Here is a 19,996-nt window from a genome sequence, read left to right on the forward strand (position 1 = left end):
GAGAGTAATACCAACTGCTAAGAACCACTAGGAAAGTGAATCAAATTGCGTGGTTTGAAAGAGCAAGTGGCTAGCTATTGGAAAGCCTCCTGGGGTGAATGGGGAGGGACTGGAAGCTGGGGAGGAGAGGAAGCACGCCAGACCGCGAGCAAACGGTGTCGGACTCTCACTAGCTGGTGATGGATTGATCTTCTGTCATCAATTTCCCAAACTCTCAGCAGTTTCAACTTGTTCAATATTTTAAAACCAATTTTTGAGTTTGTTTTTTTTAAAAAATATTATTGCATTAATCAAAAAATATATTAAGGTTTGGGCCAAGGCACCGTAACGATGGGAAAAGCTAAGAGAGTCCTGGGAGAAACGGGCTTGCCCAGCTACAGGATGTAGTATCAAAGAACAGAAACCACTCAGCTCTGGAGGGAGAACTGAGGAGGTAGTCACAAGAGGTACAAGGGAAAGACCTCTTAAGAGAATAGGATCCAAAAGAGAGTAGAGAGAGGACCAACGAGGGCGTCTGTCAGCACTACACACTCAGGCAGGAGGACGCATCTGCAGCCTGCAGCTCCGGGGGCTGAGCTAGGTTCCGATGGTGAGAAGAGAAGGGCCTTGTCCTTGCACAGGACGTCAGCCAATGGCACCGCAGAGGCCCCGCTCCTGAACTCACCGCTGTGTGAAAGGATAGGACAGAGGACAAGCCAGCTCTAGTCAAATGCCCCCTCCCATTCTGTCCCATTCTGTTACCCAATGGAGTTGGGTCTTGCAGCCTGGTGAGATAGCTTGTTTGATTCACTCCTTTCCATGTCCAAGAATAACTGTGGTTGAATACGGGAACTGGAATCTTGGAGCTGATTTTCTGCATTCTCTTCCCTTCTCTGCTCTGCTCTGCTCTGCTCTGGGGGCTCACTCTTGAGCTGAGAGTCCAGGGTCCTGTAGCTGGCTTTGGTGGGGTCTGGCAAGAGGCAGATGGTGGAGAGAGGCCGAGGTGCCCGTCTGCTTTCCCGTCCTGCACTGGACCCACCTCTGTCACTGCTGGACCGCCCGTGATGACTCTGTCACGAGGCCCCTCCTGGGCAGCACCAGCTCACAGGGTCCGTGGCATGCCATTTCCTTCTCTTGCCCCTCTGGCCTAGGGCGCCATGGCTCCCACTGATGCTAGATTGCAAGGTTCTCCAAGTGGCCCCGGTTCTCGTCACCCCTATTCTACTGCTGTGGATCGACCCTCATTAAGATCTCCATGGGCCCATTCGAGTCGGACCCACTTCCCTGTGGAGCCTTGGCTGAATCAGACCTAGGACAAGATGGCAGCAAAGGACCCACGTTCTGTTCTTGGCAATAGTGGACCAGAAGGCCTTTCATCTTTTGTAGTTGGCTGGTTTGCTTTGTTTTGAAATAGAGGAGAGGAGGAGAGGCTAGTCCTATGACCAGGGTCTGGCAGCAGGAGGAGCTCATTCTGGCCGCCTCATTCTGTGCCGTGTAGGTTAATACTGCATTATCTAGATCTCCCTGGAATTCCTATCATATTGATTGTTTACACCACCCTGGGTTTCTAATGAAGCAATAAACACATACAAGAAGAGCAGGGACTTCATCCTGCTCCTTGTCTCTGGGGCCGAGAGCAATGCCTAACATACTCTGAGTGTTTAATGCACATTTGTCAAATGAAATAATGCCTTTTCCATTACAGATGCTACCATCACTCAGCAAACATCTGTTAAGCATGTATGCACCAGGCTCAGTCCTGGGATGGGGCTGGAGGGATGATAAAAGAGTCCAGGCGACGAGACTGTTGCCTGCACCTTTGCCATGCGGTGCCCTCTCTGGAAAGGTCTCCGTCACCCCTATTTTGCTTTGTTCTGACAAGCTCGGAGCCACCTTTCATGACTTCCAGGGAAGTGAGGTACAGAGTTACACATTTGCCCAGCTTTGGCTTAGAATGCTGCTAAAATTTTCAGTTTTCCTGCAAGTCTTCCCCCTGGCTCTTCTTCCAGCCTCTAAAGTAGATTGTACTTACCTGCATTGTGCCAGAGTCTGGCAGGCTGTGTAACCCATGCAGATGTATAATGTAATGTGTGCATATTGACACTGGTGTAGACACGCTCTGTTGATACTCTGTGCTTAAGGTCAGCTTTAGCTTTCTTTTTCCCATTTTTCTGAGTTGGCTATTAAGGTTTTAATGACTTAAAATAAAAAAAGAAGCAACTTCTACACCCAGATTGGCTGGCTCCTTTTGAATAAAGAATGAAGGGGATTACAGGGAGTCAGGTGCCTGGACAGCTGCAGACAGGCCACCTTTTGCTCATCCTACTCTATTGCTGGTAAACAAACACATTAAGGTATCACTTTGTTTTAGCTGGGCATGGTGGCGCACTCTTGTAATCCCAGCATTTGGGAGGCTGAGACTGGAGGATCACGGTTTGCGGACAGCCTCAGCTACTTAGTGAGGCTCTCTGCAACTTAGTGTGACCCTGTCTCAAAATAAAGAATAAATAATAGGGCAGGGGGCGTAGCTTGGAGGTTAAATGCCCCTGGGTTCCATTCCCAGACCCCCCCCCCCCCAAAAAAAAAAAGTGTCACCTTTTGGAAGCCTTTGTCATGTCTGTGGTCCTAAGAGCACATGGATGTAAATTGCTAGACCCACCCCATTTCCCAGTGGTGGGCTTTACTCTCCTGGCCACAGTGACCCCTGGGGAGGGGTCTCAGGGCCTTTATTACTCCAGCTACCAGTACCAGTGAGCTTGCATTTAAATGTCTCCGACCCAACCAACCTAGGTCTCTATCAACACATGAATGGATTTCAAAATTATGAGAAATACACACAATGGAATTCTACTCAGCTATAAAGAAGAACAAAATCATGTCATTTGTAAGAAGATGGAAAGACCTGGAGAACATTATGTTAAGTGAGATCAGCCAAGCACAGAAAGAGAAGGGACATACGTTTTCTCTAATATGCCCAAACTAGGGAGCATTGGGGATACCAGAGGGACTCCAGATAATGGAGGGGAAACCTCAGCAAAGCTAGAATGGAAGGATAAGAGAGGAGGAAGGCTGAGGTGGATTAATGGAGGAGCTACATCTGAATATGTGTATACATGTGAATGTAGTATTGTTACCCTGGACACTCAGTGTTGGGAGCGAGGAAGAGGAATGGGGGAAGAGGGCACCAAGCACAGTCTAAATGTGTACCATTTTCAATATGATCCACATTAAAAAATAAAATTTAAATAAATAAATGTCTCTGACCCAGTGGCAGCGCCCCTGGCCATCTTCCCAAAGGCAGTGAACGTTGCAATGATGACTGGTTATCTACAGTCATAACAGCACAACTGACAGCAGTCAAGTTCTGGAGCCAGCCTAGGTGTCTGTCAACAGATGAATGAAGCACAAAACCTTGGTGGAATTTTTACTCAGCCATAAAGAAGAACAAAATCACGCCATTTGAAGGAAAATGGATGGAACTTGGGAATATTACACAGAAGTGTAACATTACTAGCCTCACAAAACTAGAAGGTGTATATTTTCTCTTATATGTGGAAGGTAGAGAGATTTCCGGAAATAAGAGAAACAGCAGATAGAAGAGCAGAGACTCCAGTGGAGTGATGGGGAATTAGGGAAGGGGGCAGAGTCATTAAGAGTGTGGTGGTTGAAATACTACTACCAATGCACACAGAGTGACCAATTCCAATCTCAAAGACAGGCGCGGGGAGGGCAGGTACAGGGCACCGAGAGCCGTGTGCACGGGGAGGGCTGGTGGAGGGCGCCGAGAGCCGTGTGCACACATTTCACTGTCACTCTGCTCCCAAATAGGATGTAAAATTACAATGCGCCAAATTTAAAAAAGTCAGGGAGCATTTCCCCCTCTGCAATGGAAATGACAACTCATTTTCTACATCTCTCAATATACTCAGGGCCACCAACTTAGCAGCAGATGAGAACACCTGAAATTCATTACTTACATTGACTTACTTTTGTTAATATTATATAAACACATCTGTGAAAAGCCTTATAGGGATAGGCTTCTTTTTGGGGGGAGGGGATATAGAAGATTTATTTAGGGGAGTGGAGGTACCATATAAGAAAAGCCAGGAAGGGAAAGGGGAAGGATATATCCCAGAGGAAAGTATCTGGAACAGGCCATTCTCTGGGATAGAAAATGGCGGATATAGACTTCTTTATGCTCTGACTTGAAATCATTCGGACCTTTAACTGTCTCGACTATAAAATTAAAATGTTCTTAGAATTTCTTCTGTGCCTGCTTACTAAGTTCCCGTCAATGAGATGACTAGAGGATTTATCTGCATAATTTAGTGTTCAGACCCTGTTAACATCTATATCAGGAGAGAAATAATGAGCGAATTCATCAAGTGTGCTGAAGTTTTTAACTTCTTTCCCCTAAGGTTTGGTTGATCGTAATTAATAAATAAAAGAAGATGCATTTGCATTTCCCTAAGCCTGGTATAGCACCTTAGAGGGGAGGATTCAGGAAACACAATGTTTACTTAATCAGGACTGAGAACAAGGCAGCATCGCTCATGACGTTGCTAAGCAACGCTGTCCTTGCGTTTACGATACTTCTCTACAGTCTGACTTACGACGGCTTGGCGCTTGGCTTTCCATTTTCCCACTTTACAGTGGCGCAAAAGCAGCACACGTTCGGTGGAAACTGTATGTGGGATTCTGTATTTTGGTCTTGGGTGGGGGAGCGGTGTGTGATACTGTCCTCTCTGGGGATGCTGGGCAGTGGCAGCCAGTCTTTCTGTCAGCCCCAGGGTGATGACGGAGACTCTGCAGCGCTGGCTCACTAAGGCTTTTTTGTCTTTTGGTACTGGGGGCTGAATCCTAGCCATTCTCTCTCTGAGCTACATCTGCAGGCCTTTTTATTTTTTGTTTGGAGACCCTATCTCCAAACAAGAGTCTTGCTAACTTGATGAGGCTGGTCTCAAACCTATGATTTTCCTGTCTCAGGCTCCAAAGTACTAGGATTACAAGAGAGTGCCAACACACCCAGTTTACTAAGATATTTTTTATTCTTATTATTTTTTGGTGGTACTGGGGGTGGAACCCTGAGGCTTTCTACCTCCGGGCTATACTCCCAGACCTATTTTATATTTTATTTGGAAACAGGGTCTCACTAAGTTGCTGAGAGCCTCACTAAGTAGCTGAGGCTGGCTTCGAACCTGTGCATCCTCCTGTCTCAGCCTCCCAAGCGCGGGGATTACAAGTGTGCACCACCACTCCCGGCTTTAAGATATTTTTGATTTAACACTTTTTTCAATTTATGATGGGCACTGAGATGTACCCCCAGCCTCTAAACAAAAGTACTTAAAAATATAAAAGCAGGAGCCAGGAATGGTGGCATGTGCTTGTAATTCCAATACCTGGGAGACTGAAACAGGAGGATTGCAGTTGCAGACAGCTTAAGCTACTTAGCAAGGCCCTCTGCAATTTAGTGAGACCTTGTTCCAAAATAAGGAATAAGAAATAAATAGGGCTGGAGGTGTAGCTCAGAGGTAGAATGCCTTTGGGTTTAATACACACACACACATATATATATATTTCCATATATATATTCCATATATATATATATTTGTGGGGTTAACATTGATTTCTCAGACATAGAGATTCCTGGGGTCATACATGCACGCCCCTGGGAGTCTATGAAATTCCCCTGGGCAAAATGGAATGGTCTCCATCACTCCTATTTTGCTTTGTTTCAACAAGCCCTGAGCCACCTTTCATGACTTCCAGGGAAATGATATACAAAGTTATATATTTGCTCATCTCTGGCTTAGGATATTGCTATAATTTTTAATTTTCCTGCAAGTTTTCCCTGTGGCTCCCCTTCCACCCTCTGAAGTGGATTGTACTTACCTGCACTTTGCCAGAGTCTGGCAGGTGCATAAGGTAATGTGTGCTAACTGGCTCTGTTGTAGACACACCCTGTTGGTACTGGTCATCTATGTTTAAGGTCAGCTTTAACTTTTCCCCCCATTTTTCTAAGTCAAATACTAAGGTATTAATAAGTACTTAAAACTAAAAAGAAGCAACTTCAAAACTAAGGTTGGCTGGTTCCTTTTCAGTGAAGAATAAAGAACGTTATAGTGGGACATCCAATACGGCCACTGCGGAGTCTACATGTACCCCGAGGAAGGGGCTGTCCTGAGAGACGCCAGAGGTCAGTTCCCAGGGTTGTTGACTGACTACCTGTCCACTGCCCGGGTTTCCAGGGTGGAACTCTCCAGGGCTCTGGGAACAACTCTACTGCGGGCTCCCAGCCTTGCTGAGAGGGATAGGCAGGGGACGGTGTACCTGAGTGCTTGTTCCGGCAGCTTCAAACAGGGCACTGCATTCACCTTGGTGGTAGGCTTCTTTACAGTCCCGGCAAAAGACAAACTGCAAAAGAACACCTGTGCGTCAGGACGCTTGCCTGCATTTGGACATGACACGTTTCCCTCTCCCAAACTCGCGACATTCCTTCCTCTGACTTGTGTGATGGTTTCTACGCTGAATTACTTTTTGCAAGAGGAAATGGAGTTACATCTGGATGGGATTGTTTACTCTTTGCTAGCGAGTGCTCAGAGCATGGTAGCAGGTTACAAAGACAAATGAGTCACATCTTTCTCTCAGAAGTTTCCGGCCAGTGGAGGTAAAAGGAATGCAAATGAATACGTGTACCAAGTGCTCCCTGTGTTAGGATACCAGGAAAACAGCTTCCTTGGAGACCTTCACATCGCACATTTGTTAACTTATACATTTTCTATGTCCATGTCAATAGACTTATTTTTGTGTTGAAAGCTCATTATGAAAAGGAGAAATTGGCATTCACATGTCAAAGACTTAAACCTCAATACCCCGGAAGCACTAAGAGATCAGGCTTTCAGGTGGTAACTAAAGTAAAATGAGGTCATCGGCCCCAATCCAATACGACTGGTGTCCTCCTAAGATGAGGAGATCACGATGCAGACAGCGCTCTGGCAAGGGACAACCCTGTGAGGGCATAAGGTGGCCGTCGTCTGCATGCGAGGAGTGAGGCCTCAGAAGACACTAGTCCTCTGACACCTTGTTCTCAGACTTCTAGCCCCCAAGATCATGAGAAAGTTTCTGTTGTCTCAGACGCCCAGTTAGTAGTACTTTGTTATGATGGCCTCAGGGGAGTCACAGGCGGGCTGCAGGGGTCTTTGCACTAGGTAACAGTGCTTTCAGGTTCCAATACCATGGAGCAAAGACAGCCAAGGAATTCTGCCCTCACCCTTCATCTCATGAATAAACCTGCTGAGAAAGCGAATGTGGCCTGGTGCCGGCAAGGCTGGGTGTCTAGGCTGCTTCTGTGGGGAGCACTGGAGCCCTCCAGGAGGAACCCACATTTACATCATCTCCAGTCATGCCCCAAGATGGCTGCGGTGGCTCAGCTGTGGACTGGCGTTGTCATCCTCCATGTGACGCCCGAGATACCCTGGGGACGGCTGGGACACTCAAAAGATCTCTAGAGGCGAGAGGGCCTCAAGTTGGTATTCCATGGCATCAGCCCACATTCAGCTCACTTTGCTTCAGATAAGACTAATTTGAAATGAAAAAACTAAAGGAAAAAAGCAGGATGTAGACCACACCAACTGTATTGCCAAAACATCACAGTTGCTGCCTTGACTCAGACAGAACAGCCCACCCAACACGGTTCTTTTTCTGCAGCCGTCACTGCCCAAATAGACTTCTCTCCTTCCCTATGTCCAATTTCTTCTTGAAAAACACCCATCTGTGCCAGGCGTGGTGGCGCGTGCATGTAATCCCAGTGCTTGGGAGGCTGAGACAAGAGGATCGCACAGGTTTGAAGCCAGCCTCAGAAACTTAGTGAGACCCTGTTTCCAAATAAAGTATAAAAAATAGGTCTGGGAGTATACCCTGGAGGTAGAAAAGCTCCTGGGTTCCACCCCCAGTACCACACACACAAAAACAAACAAACAAACAAACAAACAAACAAAAAAACAACCAACCACTGAAATCTTATTTAATCCCAGAACACAAGAAACACAATGGCTTCATCTACAGAGAAATGTATCTTGAAGAAATTTATACTTTCCAAGTAGGAACTGAGTATCGCTATCCAAAGCACATGGGGCCAGAAGTGTTTTCAATATTTTTTTTCCCAGATTTTGGAATACTTGCATAAACATAATGAGATATCTTGGTGATGGGACCCAAGTCAAAAAACGAAATACATTTGTTCCGTATACACCTCACACACATAGCCCGAAGGCAATTTTACACAATATTTTTATATACTTGCATTTTGAGTGTGACTTCTCACACATATGGCATGATGTCAGTGCTAAAGGGCTTGAGATTTTGTAGCTCAGCCTACATACTAGCCTACATACTCTTACTTCTGACAGCAGAGAGACTGGATGCAAATGTCGTGGGGTGCTAACTTTACTTAAAGGTTCGAGTAGGTGGCAGAGGGTGTGTGATGGGTTGTCCCCACACATGCACCACTGGAGTTTAGTCTCAGACATTTTATTTCCCCTGAGCTGGAGGGGAAGGATGTGAATGGTGAGTTGGGTGCTAGTGCTTCCTCCTCTGGGTTTCTTTTTCCTTTTTAAACACATCTGCCATCTTCAGGTTTGCCTTTAGCTCTTACACACTCTATTGAGGAGCTGCAGACTGTGAGGCTCCGTCACCAAGGACCTGTGGTGTGACTTCACCCACCGCTCTGGAGGGACGCGAGCCTGTTCTCACGGTGTGACGGGGAAACTGCTTCTCATCTTATTAGCCAGGGATGAGATATAAAGTCAGTTTCATGGTGGAGGAACACCCTGGAGGTTGATCCGTTTGTCAGAATAAATAGGCCTTTCCTGACACAAAGACATTAAATTCCTTTTCAGTGGCACTGTAGAGAATATACTATAAAGAAATAGCAGAAAACATAGAGCATATAAAAATTAAAGCTTGCCACTTAAGCATGGCAAAGGGAAGCAAAAGTAGAAGGAATAGGTTGGTGATGGTTTAACAGTAGTGCATTTGTTAATTTGCTTTTATTCTGATAGTATCATTTTTAAAATTTTGGTCTTAGGAATTGAATCCAGGGTATTCTACCTCTGAGCCACACCCCCAGCCCTTTTTATTATCTTATTTTGAAATGTGATGTCACTAAATTGCCGAGGCTGAGTCTGAGTTGCTGAGGCTGGCCTCAAATGTGCGATTCTCCCATCTTAGCCTCCCAAGTACTAGGATTACAGATGATGTGCCACTATTCCCAGCTCTGATAGTATAATTTAAATTTAGATATATCATACTGAGGGTCCTTTCTAGTTAAATATTTTGAATTTGTCTCATACAAGATGGGGAAACATTTAGAAGGTCTTATTTGACCTTCAAAGTGTTTGGAGTTTTTAATCACATCACTTAGAGCTCAAGACTCTCAACAATGTGCTTGTATAAATGTTTAGAACTTCAGTTCCCTAACTATGCACGAAGGCATCCTGAGGTACTATAACAAGCAGGGCTGCACTCGACTGTTTTAAATTTTTGAAGAAAAAACAGTGTAACACAGGCTGTCCCTATTATGTTGGAGATTGTGACACTCTCCCTTCAATGACATTATATATCTTTGCAAAGCTAGTTTGGGGATGTTTGGTAAAACCTAAGTATCATATAAACATCTATTTGGATAAGAGATGTGGCTATTTAAGAGTAAAATAAAAAATTTTCTTTTAATTTATGTGTTATTTTTATTAAAGACCGCTAAATTGTTAAGATATTAACTACCTGATTGTGCTATTTAAATCTAAATCTTTAAAAAACCAGAACTTTTAGGCGCTAAGCCTAGTGGTGGCATGAAAAACTTACTGAGCCCCGAAGGGCATGGTGAATACAGAAGTTTGGGGAACTCTGGCTTAGGCAGATACAAAAATTTCTTATTGAGAAAATGTCTTGGGCCAGTTTGCAAACACTGTTGGTGATACAGCTATTTCCAGAAGAAGAGCTCCCTGTGGGAGAAGACAGACCTGTCTCCAACCCAAGTTCTCTACTGACCCCAAGCCTCATGTCTGGGGCACACGTGTCTTTCTTTGACAAATGATGTGAAAGGCTGCAATTTACCCAGGGATTTGTTATTAATTAGCTATGGTCTCAAATTTGCTGAAGCTGAAGCTCCCTTAAGGTGTGCCAACAGCCCTCCAAATCTTAGAAGCAGGCATTAACTGAGCAAAAGGGACCACTATCCATTTACATGGTATACCTTCCTTGGGTTTTCTTCTCTGCAGAGAGACCTCTCAGATGCCACCATATTCATGGGATTTTAAAAATAATTTGTAAATGTCTTTATTTTTTATTGGTGCATTGTAGTCATACATCTTAATGAGTACAAGATAGTAGAGGCATACATGCACACTTTGTTCATTTTAGCTCTTCCCCAATTCCCACCCCATTCTCTCCCCTTTAAATGTCTTTAAAAATGGTAAAATACACACTTATCCTACTGGCTCTCTAAACTAGATTCTATTAGAGAGAAGTCAAATACACAGGCGGTATGAGCTCTGTGATGTCAGTTCTGCATATTAACTTGGCTAGACCACAGTCTCCAGGTAGCCAATCAAATGCTTGCCCAAATGCGCTCAGAGGGCACTCTGCAGATGTGAGTCAGCTCTACCACCAGCTGCCTTCAAGCAAGGGGGGTTTCCCTGACTGATCTAGGTGGACTGATTCAACCTGCTGAAAGGCCCCAAGCGCAGGCCTGAGGCTTCCCTGAGGAGGCAGGCAGTCGCCTCTGGGCTGCAGCCTCGGGCCGTGCTCAGGAGTTTCAGCCTGCTCTTCTGAGAGCCTGCCCTGTCATTTAGGACATGGCTAGCTAGCCTCCAGAGCCGGGCAAGCCAATCCCTGAAACAAATATCTTCATATATATGTGTCTGTCTGTGTAAGTTGATATATAGCCATACATATGTATATGTAGTTATAACCATAGGTCTATGTGTCTCTGTGTATGTAGATATATGACCATATGTTATATATATGTGTGTTTATATATACTTAGGTATAACGTGTGTGTGTGTGTGTGTGTGTGTGTGTGTGCATGTGCATGTGTGTAAGACCATTCTACTGGTTCTTTCTGGTGGAGCTATGGCTGGTAAAACTCCTATAGAAAAAATTTAACTAGCTCAATTTATCCCTTGCTTTTTGCAAAAGGACAATGTAAAAAACCAACATTTAAATTGAAATATTACTATGAAATACATTAGGTGAGGCTATAAATAAAAGTATCAATAAAAGTATAAAAAAATAAAAATATTATCTCCTTTTAAAAAGTTTTTATTTATAAAATTGCAGTTAAAACCTCTTGCTTTTTTCAAAATTCCAAGTAGCCAAATGATAAGTTCCTCTGATAAGTCAGCGGCAGGAGGAAAGTCCTCACTCCCCAGTGTGCTGGCTTCCTTCTATTTGATGATGAGCAAGGGAGCGTGGTGATCAGTGCTACGGACCAACACCATGGGATCCAGTTACAGTGAACACGGCCCCCAAGACGTCATTCTCCAGGGCGTTTCCAGCCTGGGAGATTGGTGCCCAAGTTTTCAAGATGAGATCTTGAAATAATCTATTTAATAAAAGCAAAATTCAAAGAAGTCAGTTTTTCCTATTAATAGTCAAACTGTTCTTAACATCGAAGTCTTGCTTTTGCCCTGTAACTAGTAAGTGTCGAGTGTATTTCTACAGTGTACAGTGTACAATTATGTTTCAGTCAATGATGGGGCTCATTCATACACAGTGGTAATTCTATAAGCTTGGAACGGAGCTAAAAAAGTCCTATTAGCAGCAAATGCATAGCCAAAGAGGTCAGAGAAAAGGTGACTGCAGAAGTAAAAGAAAATCCCCAAGAAAATTCACAGTGAAGGTTTATTGACGCTTTCGCAGACCTCAACAAGCTCTTTAAAAAGTTTGAAAATGCCCCGAGACCGACAGGTTTTCATTAATAGAGAAGAATGATCAGGGCGCATCCTGTGCTTACAAGCAAATCTCTGATGAAATGAAGACGCAAGCCAAGCAAACCATCCTGGACAGACTTGGGAATGAGCGACACCTCCTCGGGAAGAGCCTGGGGCAGGCGTTCCAGAAGAAGGAGCCGCCGTCATAGGGCGTGACAGGCGTGTGCTGACTCTGTCCTGCGGGACAGGATGTGGGGGACCGCAGCACTGGGGATCCTGATGCTGTGCGGGCCGGCGCCAATGTGTGTGTTTGTGTCTTAGTGTTTTAAACAAGAACAGATTAAGAAACTAAAAATTGTAAAAATAGAAAAAGCTTTTGGGATAAGGATATAAAGGTTTTTTTTTTTTTTGTACAGCAATACAATGTGTGTCTGTTTTAAACTATTATTATGAAGCCAGGCACGGTGGCGCACGCTTGTAATCCCAGCATTTGGAAGGCTGAGACCCCTGACCCGGCACACTGAGGTCCCAGGCTTCACACTCCCTGACCCCTTGCACATTGAGGTCCCGGGCTTCACACTCCCTGACCCCTTGCACACTGAGGTCCCGGGCTTCACACTCCCTGACCCCTTGTACACGGACTCACCCAGAGCAGCTTCCAGTCCTGCCAGCCCCATTCTCTACAAGTATTTTCCACGGATGCCATTTAAAATCTTTTATATTGTATTTTTACTGTATCTTTTCTGCGTAGATACCTTCAGATACAGGAATACCTCCCCTGTGTTATAATTGTGCACAGTATCTGGCACAGTAGCGTACTATACAGTCTACAGCCCTGAAGCGATGCCTACACCACATCACGTAGGTGTGTAGGAGGCCACACCACCCTGGCGTGTGTAAGCAAGCATACTTTACGATGATCCCACAGTGACAAGTGTCTCGTGATGCATTTCTCAGAATGTCTGCCAATTATTATGGGATGTGTGACTGCATTGGTGGCGCACACTTGTAATCCCAGCATCGGGGAGATTGAGACAGGAGGATCACGGTTCGCAGCCAGTCTTAGCTACTTAGGGAGGCCCTTTGCAACTCAGTGAGACCCGGTTTCAAAATCAAGAATAAAAAATAGGGCTGGGCATGTAGCTCAGAGGTAGAATGCCCCTGAGTTTCATCCCCAGTACCACACACACACACACACACACACACACACACACACACGATGAGTGTAATTTTAGACCTGGTTGGCATGTAAAAGAATAACACATTTTAATTCATAAAATAATATAATAGACATTTATATTTTTAAAAATCAGGTATAGTTTAGTGTTTATTTTTTTATTTTTTATTTTGTTGCAGTACCGGGGATGGAACCTAGGGGCATCTACCTCTGAGCTACACCTACAGCCCTATTTTTTATTCTTTATTTTGAAACAGAGTCTCACTGAGTTACGGAGGGTCTCACTAAGTAGCTGAGGCTGTCCATGAACCGTGATCCTCTTGTTTCAGCCTCCAAAATGCTGGGATTACAAGCATGTGCCACCACGCCTGGCTTAGTTTAGTGTTTATAAACAGAACCTTGGAATTCAGAGATATCTGGTGACAGTAACTCTGTGTACTGACCTATGATCCTAGCATCTCATTGTTTTTTTGTATCTACAAAGAAGGCATACTGTGATAATATTTAACAGCTTCTAACTCATGATCAACATTTTGTATAGGGGTACAATGCTTTATAAGCAATATAATTCTATAGGAATATAAGGTAATAGTAATCACCTTGTTAAGGTAATTCTCAACATATTGATAATAACAAGTCTTAGGTGAAATCTGGACCCCCTTGGATACACCAAACTTGTAAATGTCCCATAAGCGTGAGACCACTTATGGGCTCTGCTTGCCCATATGTGTGCGCAGAGGTATGTCGCTGCCAATCCCCAAGACAGTTCACATCATCACAGAGTTAGAAGAATTGCCCCTCATGTTAATCCTTCAGTGCTGTATCAGCAGAGTGGCCATTGGGTTGATATTTGAGTCTGATTTCTCATGTGCCCACAATGGATACATTCAAAAGGAGATGCATGCATATTTTCTCTTTGGAAGCATGAGGAGGAAGCAGGTGAACAGCTTCAAATGCAGTCAGAGCATTCGAGTGACTGTTGATCAGCGAAGTCAAGAGCCAGTTGGCGCCGGCAAGTAATGACTCTTAAAATAAGATTTTGATCCTCAAAGTTGAATGATCTCTGTATGAAAGCCCAAATTTCTTTGTGCCTGTTTTTTGTCCCGACTGCATTTGGTATAAAAGCATTCTGGTATGTAACATTTATTTTTCTCCCGCAGCTCTGAAGTTCTGTGTTAAAAGAACAAGAGAATCAAATACCATCTTAGGACCCCTTACTATAGTCAAGGGAAACATCAAAAGCATAGAGCACACATTTGTACTTTGGGGACAGAAGAAATAGGATTATTTTTGGTAGGCCATTTCCTGAAGGTGGCAGCAGAGATATGTAAGTTCAGCCTTGGCTTGTTAAAATTAGTGTATCAAGAGTAAGGCTCCTGGTGGGGTGACAGGCCACTGATACATGCAAAAACTCATTGCGACAAGACAGTGTCACAGGGAGGAAACGTCTTTAGATAGTAATGTGCTGAAACATGATTTGGAAAAGAAGAAAGTGAAATGATTTCAAGTGTATGCTATCTTAAAAGATCACAGCATCTTATGGTGGGAGGCAATCTTAAAATATGCCAGCTCTAAATGCAAACAACCCAAGACAATCTTTTGTGCGCACTCTCCAAATGGATAATTAAATAACGTGTGCACGCGTGTGAGTGTGTGCATGTGTGTGTGTGAGTGTGTGTGTGTGTGTGTGTGTGTGTGTGTGTGTGTCTCTAGGGGTTGAACCCAAGGGTGTTCTACCCTGAGCTGCATCTTTGGCACTTTTTATTTTATTTTGAGATAGAGACTCATTAAGTGGAGCAGGCTGGTAATTTTCCTGCATCAGCTTCTGAGTAGCTGGGATTATAGGTGAGCACCACAGATCCTAACTCTAAATAAATGATTTCACTGAAGCTGGATACAGCTTGGTGGCCAAGTTCCTTTGTACTTCTCAATTTCTGTACTAATGATCCAAGCATGGTTAAAGATGCCACCTAGTTCCTCTCCCCATATTCATCCCCCGTATGTCCCCCAAATTATATTTGTTTTAGTTGGCTACCTCGAAAAGGCCTGTGTTTTCCTTGTTTAATTCCCACTCAGGGGAACTCTTTTTTTCCCTCTGCGGGTCTGGGGATGGAACCCAGCAGGGGCATTTGATCCGAGCTACACCCCCTGCCCTATATTTTATTCTTTATTTTGAAACCGGGTCTCACTGAGTTGCAGAAGGCCTAAGTAGCTGAGGCTGTCGGCGAACCGCGATCCTCAGGTCTCAGCCTCCCGAATGCTGGGATTACAAGCGTGTGCCCCCATGCCCGGCTTCAAGGGCACTCTTAAAGGAACTCTGGGAATCCCTTTTCCTTCACCGCCATCCTCTCATTGAGGACCTGCACGCACCTACTCAGTGGGGTAGCTGTGCAGTGAGTTTATGCCCTCTCTGTGAGGAGGAGGGAGGGAATGAGCTACCATCTGTCTCGGAACCAACCTCACAAACGACACCAGGCCCACTGGCTCGCCTCCCTCACAGCCACCTCGGGGCCTCTGATTACTGGGTGCTCTCAATAAATGCTCCTTATGGTGGCGCCATGCTCCCGGTGAGGTGCTGTTGGGAACCGAGGCTGTTCGCGTATAATGAGGGAGGAAGGCATTGAAATTCACATCCCACAACAAAATGGTTGTGTTTTTAAGACTTAAAGATGATTATTGGCCACTCATTTCCCCTTTTCCTTAACAGCTTTATTGTGATACGATTCGCAGAGTTACAGGTTTTTTATTTTTAAGTCACTGTACCTTTTTTTTTTTTTTTTTTTGGTGGTATTAGGGATGGAACACAGGGGCCTTCTACCTCTGGGCCACACTCCCAGACATATTTTATGTTTTATTTGGAAACAGGGTCACTTAAGCCAGCTGAGGCTGGTTTTGAACCTGCATGATCCTCCTGTCTCAGCCTCCCAAGTGCGGGGATTACAAGTGTGCGCCACCACGCCTGGCTAAAAAAGGTTACTGTACTTTTAAAATATATAACACACACACACATAAGCTCACATTCAAAAAGCGCGTCATGAAAAATAAGTCTCTTTCCTTCCTTGGTCAGTTACGAGGCTTCCCAGAGACCATCGCTGTCACCTTTTTCAGAAATATTTTACACATTCAAGCATATATGTAATGTGCCATTCTTTTGCAGAAATTGTATATAAAATGTTGTGTGGTGTGTCATGCTCCAGGCCGGGCTTTCCATTTAGCGCATCTTGTAGACTGCTCTGTCTCGGCACCCACTGAACGGCTCCATTCTGCCTAAGCCACTGCACAATATTCCAGCTGACGGCTGTGCCGATTCATTTCACCAGCTACCTATGATGAGCACATAGGTTCTTTCCATATTTTGCCGTTATAAACAGAGCTGCAGGAAGCATCTTTCTCCATCGGTCATTTTGCATGTGTGAAGGGAAATCTGTAGAATACATTTCCAGGAGCTGAGTAGCAGGGTCCAAGGGCACGTGCGCATTTCATTTGGATTGCTTCTGTGAGCTCAGCAGCAAGGAACGTGAACGCTTGCTTTCTTTATCCCACCCAACATAGTATGTTGCTAGTTGCTGCATTTGCCAAACCACATTAAAAGAATCTCAAATAAATCCTGGTACTTTTGCGAAGACATTTTTTTTTCTTTTGCAGAGCTGGGGATCAGACCCTGGGCCTCTCACTTGCTAGGAAAATGCTCCAGCACATCCTCAGCCCATTAAAAACCTTTTCATACACATTGTGTAACCACAGAGACATATTCCTGGCCAAGGAGTACCTGTGGAGCACTCCTAAGTCTTGTCCACGCTGCTGAACCAGCGTCACGGTGGTCTTGGGTTGGCCTCACTCCGCTCTTTCCCAGCAAGTGCTGCACGGAGCTAGTCGGATCCTTGACCAGCCTAGTCGGAAGCTGAGAAAGGACTTTTGCTGGATTTAAACACGGACATCTAGTCCACGGGAGTCCAGCTTAGAGAGGGCAGACAGGAGAAGTGGAGCATCGGGTCCCATCCCCGCTGCTGTCCTGGGCCTTGACTCGGCAGAGCTGGCCCTTAGCATTGCTGGCCAGGCCTCCTCTAGCAGCGGCCCACCAGGGATGCAGGGGCCGGGACAGGCACAGCTTATGGCAGTGACTCTGCCCCCAACTTTCCACCCCTTTTTGCACTTCTTTTTTTTTTTTTTGAGGGTCTGGGGATGGAACCCAGGGGCATGTGACCTCCGAGCTACACCCCTGCCCTATTTTTTATTCTTTATTTTGAAACTGGGTCTCACTGAGTTGCAGAGGGCCTCACAAAGAAGCTGAGGCTGTCTGCAAACCGCGATCCTCCAGGTCTCAGCCTCCCAAATGCTGGGATTACAAGTGTGCGCCACCACGCCCGGCTTTTGCACTTCTTTTTGCTATAACCATTTTATTTTTATTTTTTATTTTTATTTTTATGTGGGTTTTTTTTTTTTTGGTGGTACTGGGGTTCCTGGAAGCCCTTCTACCTCTGGGCTACACTCCCAGACCTATTTTTTATATTTTTATTTGGAAACAGGGTCTCTTAAGCCAGCGCGGCTGACTTCGAACCTGCGCGATCCTCCTGTCTCCGCCTCCCAAGCGCGGGGATTACAGGCGTGTGCCACCACGCCCTGCTCTATGTTTTTTTTTTTTTTATTGGAACATTGTCGTCATACATCTCTGGAGTACCCGATGGTGGGGGCGTACACGCACACATCACTCATTTAGCCCTTCCCCCATCCCCACCTCATTCCCTACCCCTTATGTCTTTCTCCTGTTTGGCTTAGTGGTTGACTTTGATATGTTTGTGAAAATAACCATTTTAAAGACCAATTCCTATCTTGACAGTCTCTGTCTTCTAAACTTTCCAGGCCTTTCATCAGCTTTGTGGCTTCCCTGGTTGCCAAAGGCTAAAGTAGGATTTGGTTGCAAGCTGAAAGTCTAGTAAGGATCCGATGATAACATTCACACCCTCAGTGTCCATCTGCAAGAACTTCTTGGTGGGCCAGTTCCCATCTCTGCGACTCCCCTTTCGCATCCTGGAAGGCCCGCCTGATTTTGCTTTCAAATCAGCATTTCTCAGACTTTCTGGAGCAGTTGGCTCCTTCCAGAAATGGAGCACTGGTCACAGGGTATCAAATTCAACACCGTTTTCAAATATTGCCATTCATTAGTGGACCCATTCAAATATTGCCATTAATTAGTGAACATGCTTGAATATGGCCATTCATTAGTAAAATGCACAGCATATGTCTTCTATAATTTTTAACTGGTCTCTAATCTTCATGACCTTATCATTTACAATCTGTAGCAAGGCACTAGACTTCATAAAAATGACTGCATCGTGCCAGTGAAAATGGGAACTCCACACCATATGGCAATTTGAGCCCAATTTGTCCCGAGTGCCTGTGGGTATCCTTCTGCTCTTCAGTGCAGCAAGAGAGACCAAATGCTTCCCCTGCACACCTGGGTCTGGCCTGTGGCAACTGGGGGCAGGACCAGCTTAGAAAGGGGCCCGGCCTTGTCAGGGTGCCTCACTGGCCCATGTTAGAAATTCCTGTCTTTAGAGGGTTTCTTTTCTTTTTTTTTTTTGGTATTAGGGATTGAACCCAGGGGAATTCTACCTCTGAGTTACACCCCCAGCCCTATTTTTCATTCTTTATTTTGAAACAGGGTCTCACTAAGTTGTGAAGGGCCTCACTAAGTAGCTAAGGCAGGCTGCAAACCTGTGATCCTCCTGTCTGAGCCTCCCAAGTACTGGGATTACAAGCATGTGCCAACATGCTGGGCTGGTTTTTTTTTGTTTTTTGTTTTTTGTTTATTTAAGATTATCAGTGAGCCGGGCGTGGTGGCACAGGCTTGTAATCCCAGCATTCGGGAGGCTGAGACCTGGAGGATTGCGGTTCGCGGACAGCCTCAGCTACTTAGTGAGGCCCTCTGCAACTCAGTGAGACCCGGTTTCAAAATAAAGAATAAAAAATAGGGCAGGGGGTATAGCTCGGGGGTCAAAAGCCCCTGGGTTCCATCCCCAGACCCGCAAAAAAAAAAAAAAAGATTATCAGTGATCGATCAATCAAACATATATCATAAGCTTTTATTAGGCGTTGAAGTCTCATAGGTTCCTGGGGGGCCTACCTGTATTGGTCCCAGTTTCCCAACCCCGAGCTAGGCAATGAAGGCAAATCTCCCTTTAAACATTATCTTTAAGCCGGGCGTGGTGGGCACGCTTGTAATCCCAGCATTTGGGAGGCTGAGACCGGAGGATTGCAGTTCACGGACAGCCTCAGCTACTTAGTGAGGCCCTCTGCAACTCAGTGAGACCCGGTTTCAAAATAAAGAATAAAAAAAATAGGGCAGGGGGTGTAGCTCGGAGGTTGAATGCCCCTGGCTTCCATCCCCAGACCCGCAAAAAAAAAACCCCAAAAACCAAACATTATCTTTATTACCACTATTTAAATGTTTTTTGTCCATCTGAGACTACTTTGACCTATCCCCTCTTCTAAATAGATAAGATTTTTCCTGTGTCCACCTTTGTTTCTGTAGAAGAGTCTGGAATCTGATGTGCTTCTGATGTGTGTCAGCTCACAGCAGCCAGGCACCCAGGTCAAGGAGCTTCTGGCTGGGGTAGGAGGTGATGCTTACAAAGAAAGGCATGCTGGGGACCAACTGCATGCTGTACGATGCTGTGCTACATCTTGTGCCGGCTGCAGAAGCTCACAGAGAAGAGATCAGGCCAGCTAAGGTCAGTGGAAATGGCGTTTGCGTTTCGGGCCTTCGCCTTTGCCCCTGAGGATGGCGGGTCTCTAGTGGGGGCTATTTAATAGCCTCTTGGCTAACAACTTCTTGAAGTCTCTCACCTGCTCCTGACCCCTCTCCGGAGCTGTGCGAGATGCCTGCTGTGGGTTTCCACTTGGACGAACT

The 19,996-nt window shown here is 45.2% G+C and overlaps 1 protein-coding gene across 1 annotated transcript in view; it reads right to left on the reverse strand.

The window, feature by feature from the left end:
• The window catches only part of PRKN (parkin RBR E3 ubiquitin protein ligase), a gene marked incomplete at both ends in the record, with an annotated part of 1,062,452 nt that overhangs the window by 12,228 nt on the left and 1,030,228 nt on the right, over nucleotides 1–19,996 (reverse strand). Inside the window, one exon of the mRNA XM_080700162.1 lies at nucleotides 6,310–6,393. Coding sequence (XP_080556288.1) covers nucleotides 6,310–6,393 — 84 coding nt within the window. The remainder of the gene's footprint in view (nucleotides 1–6,309; nucleotides 6,394–19,996) is intronic.

Source organism: Muscardinus avellanarius (assembly GCF_963383645.1).
Source record: "Muscardinus avellanarius genome assembly, chromosome: 8".
Taxonomy (NCBI): Eukaryota; Metazoa; Chordata; class Mammalia; order Rodentia; family Gliridae; genus Muscardinus; species Muscardinus avellanarius.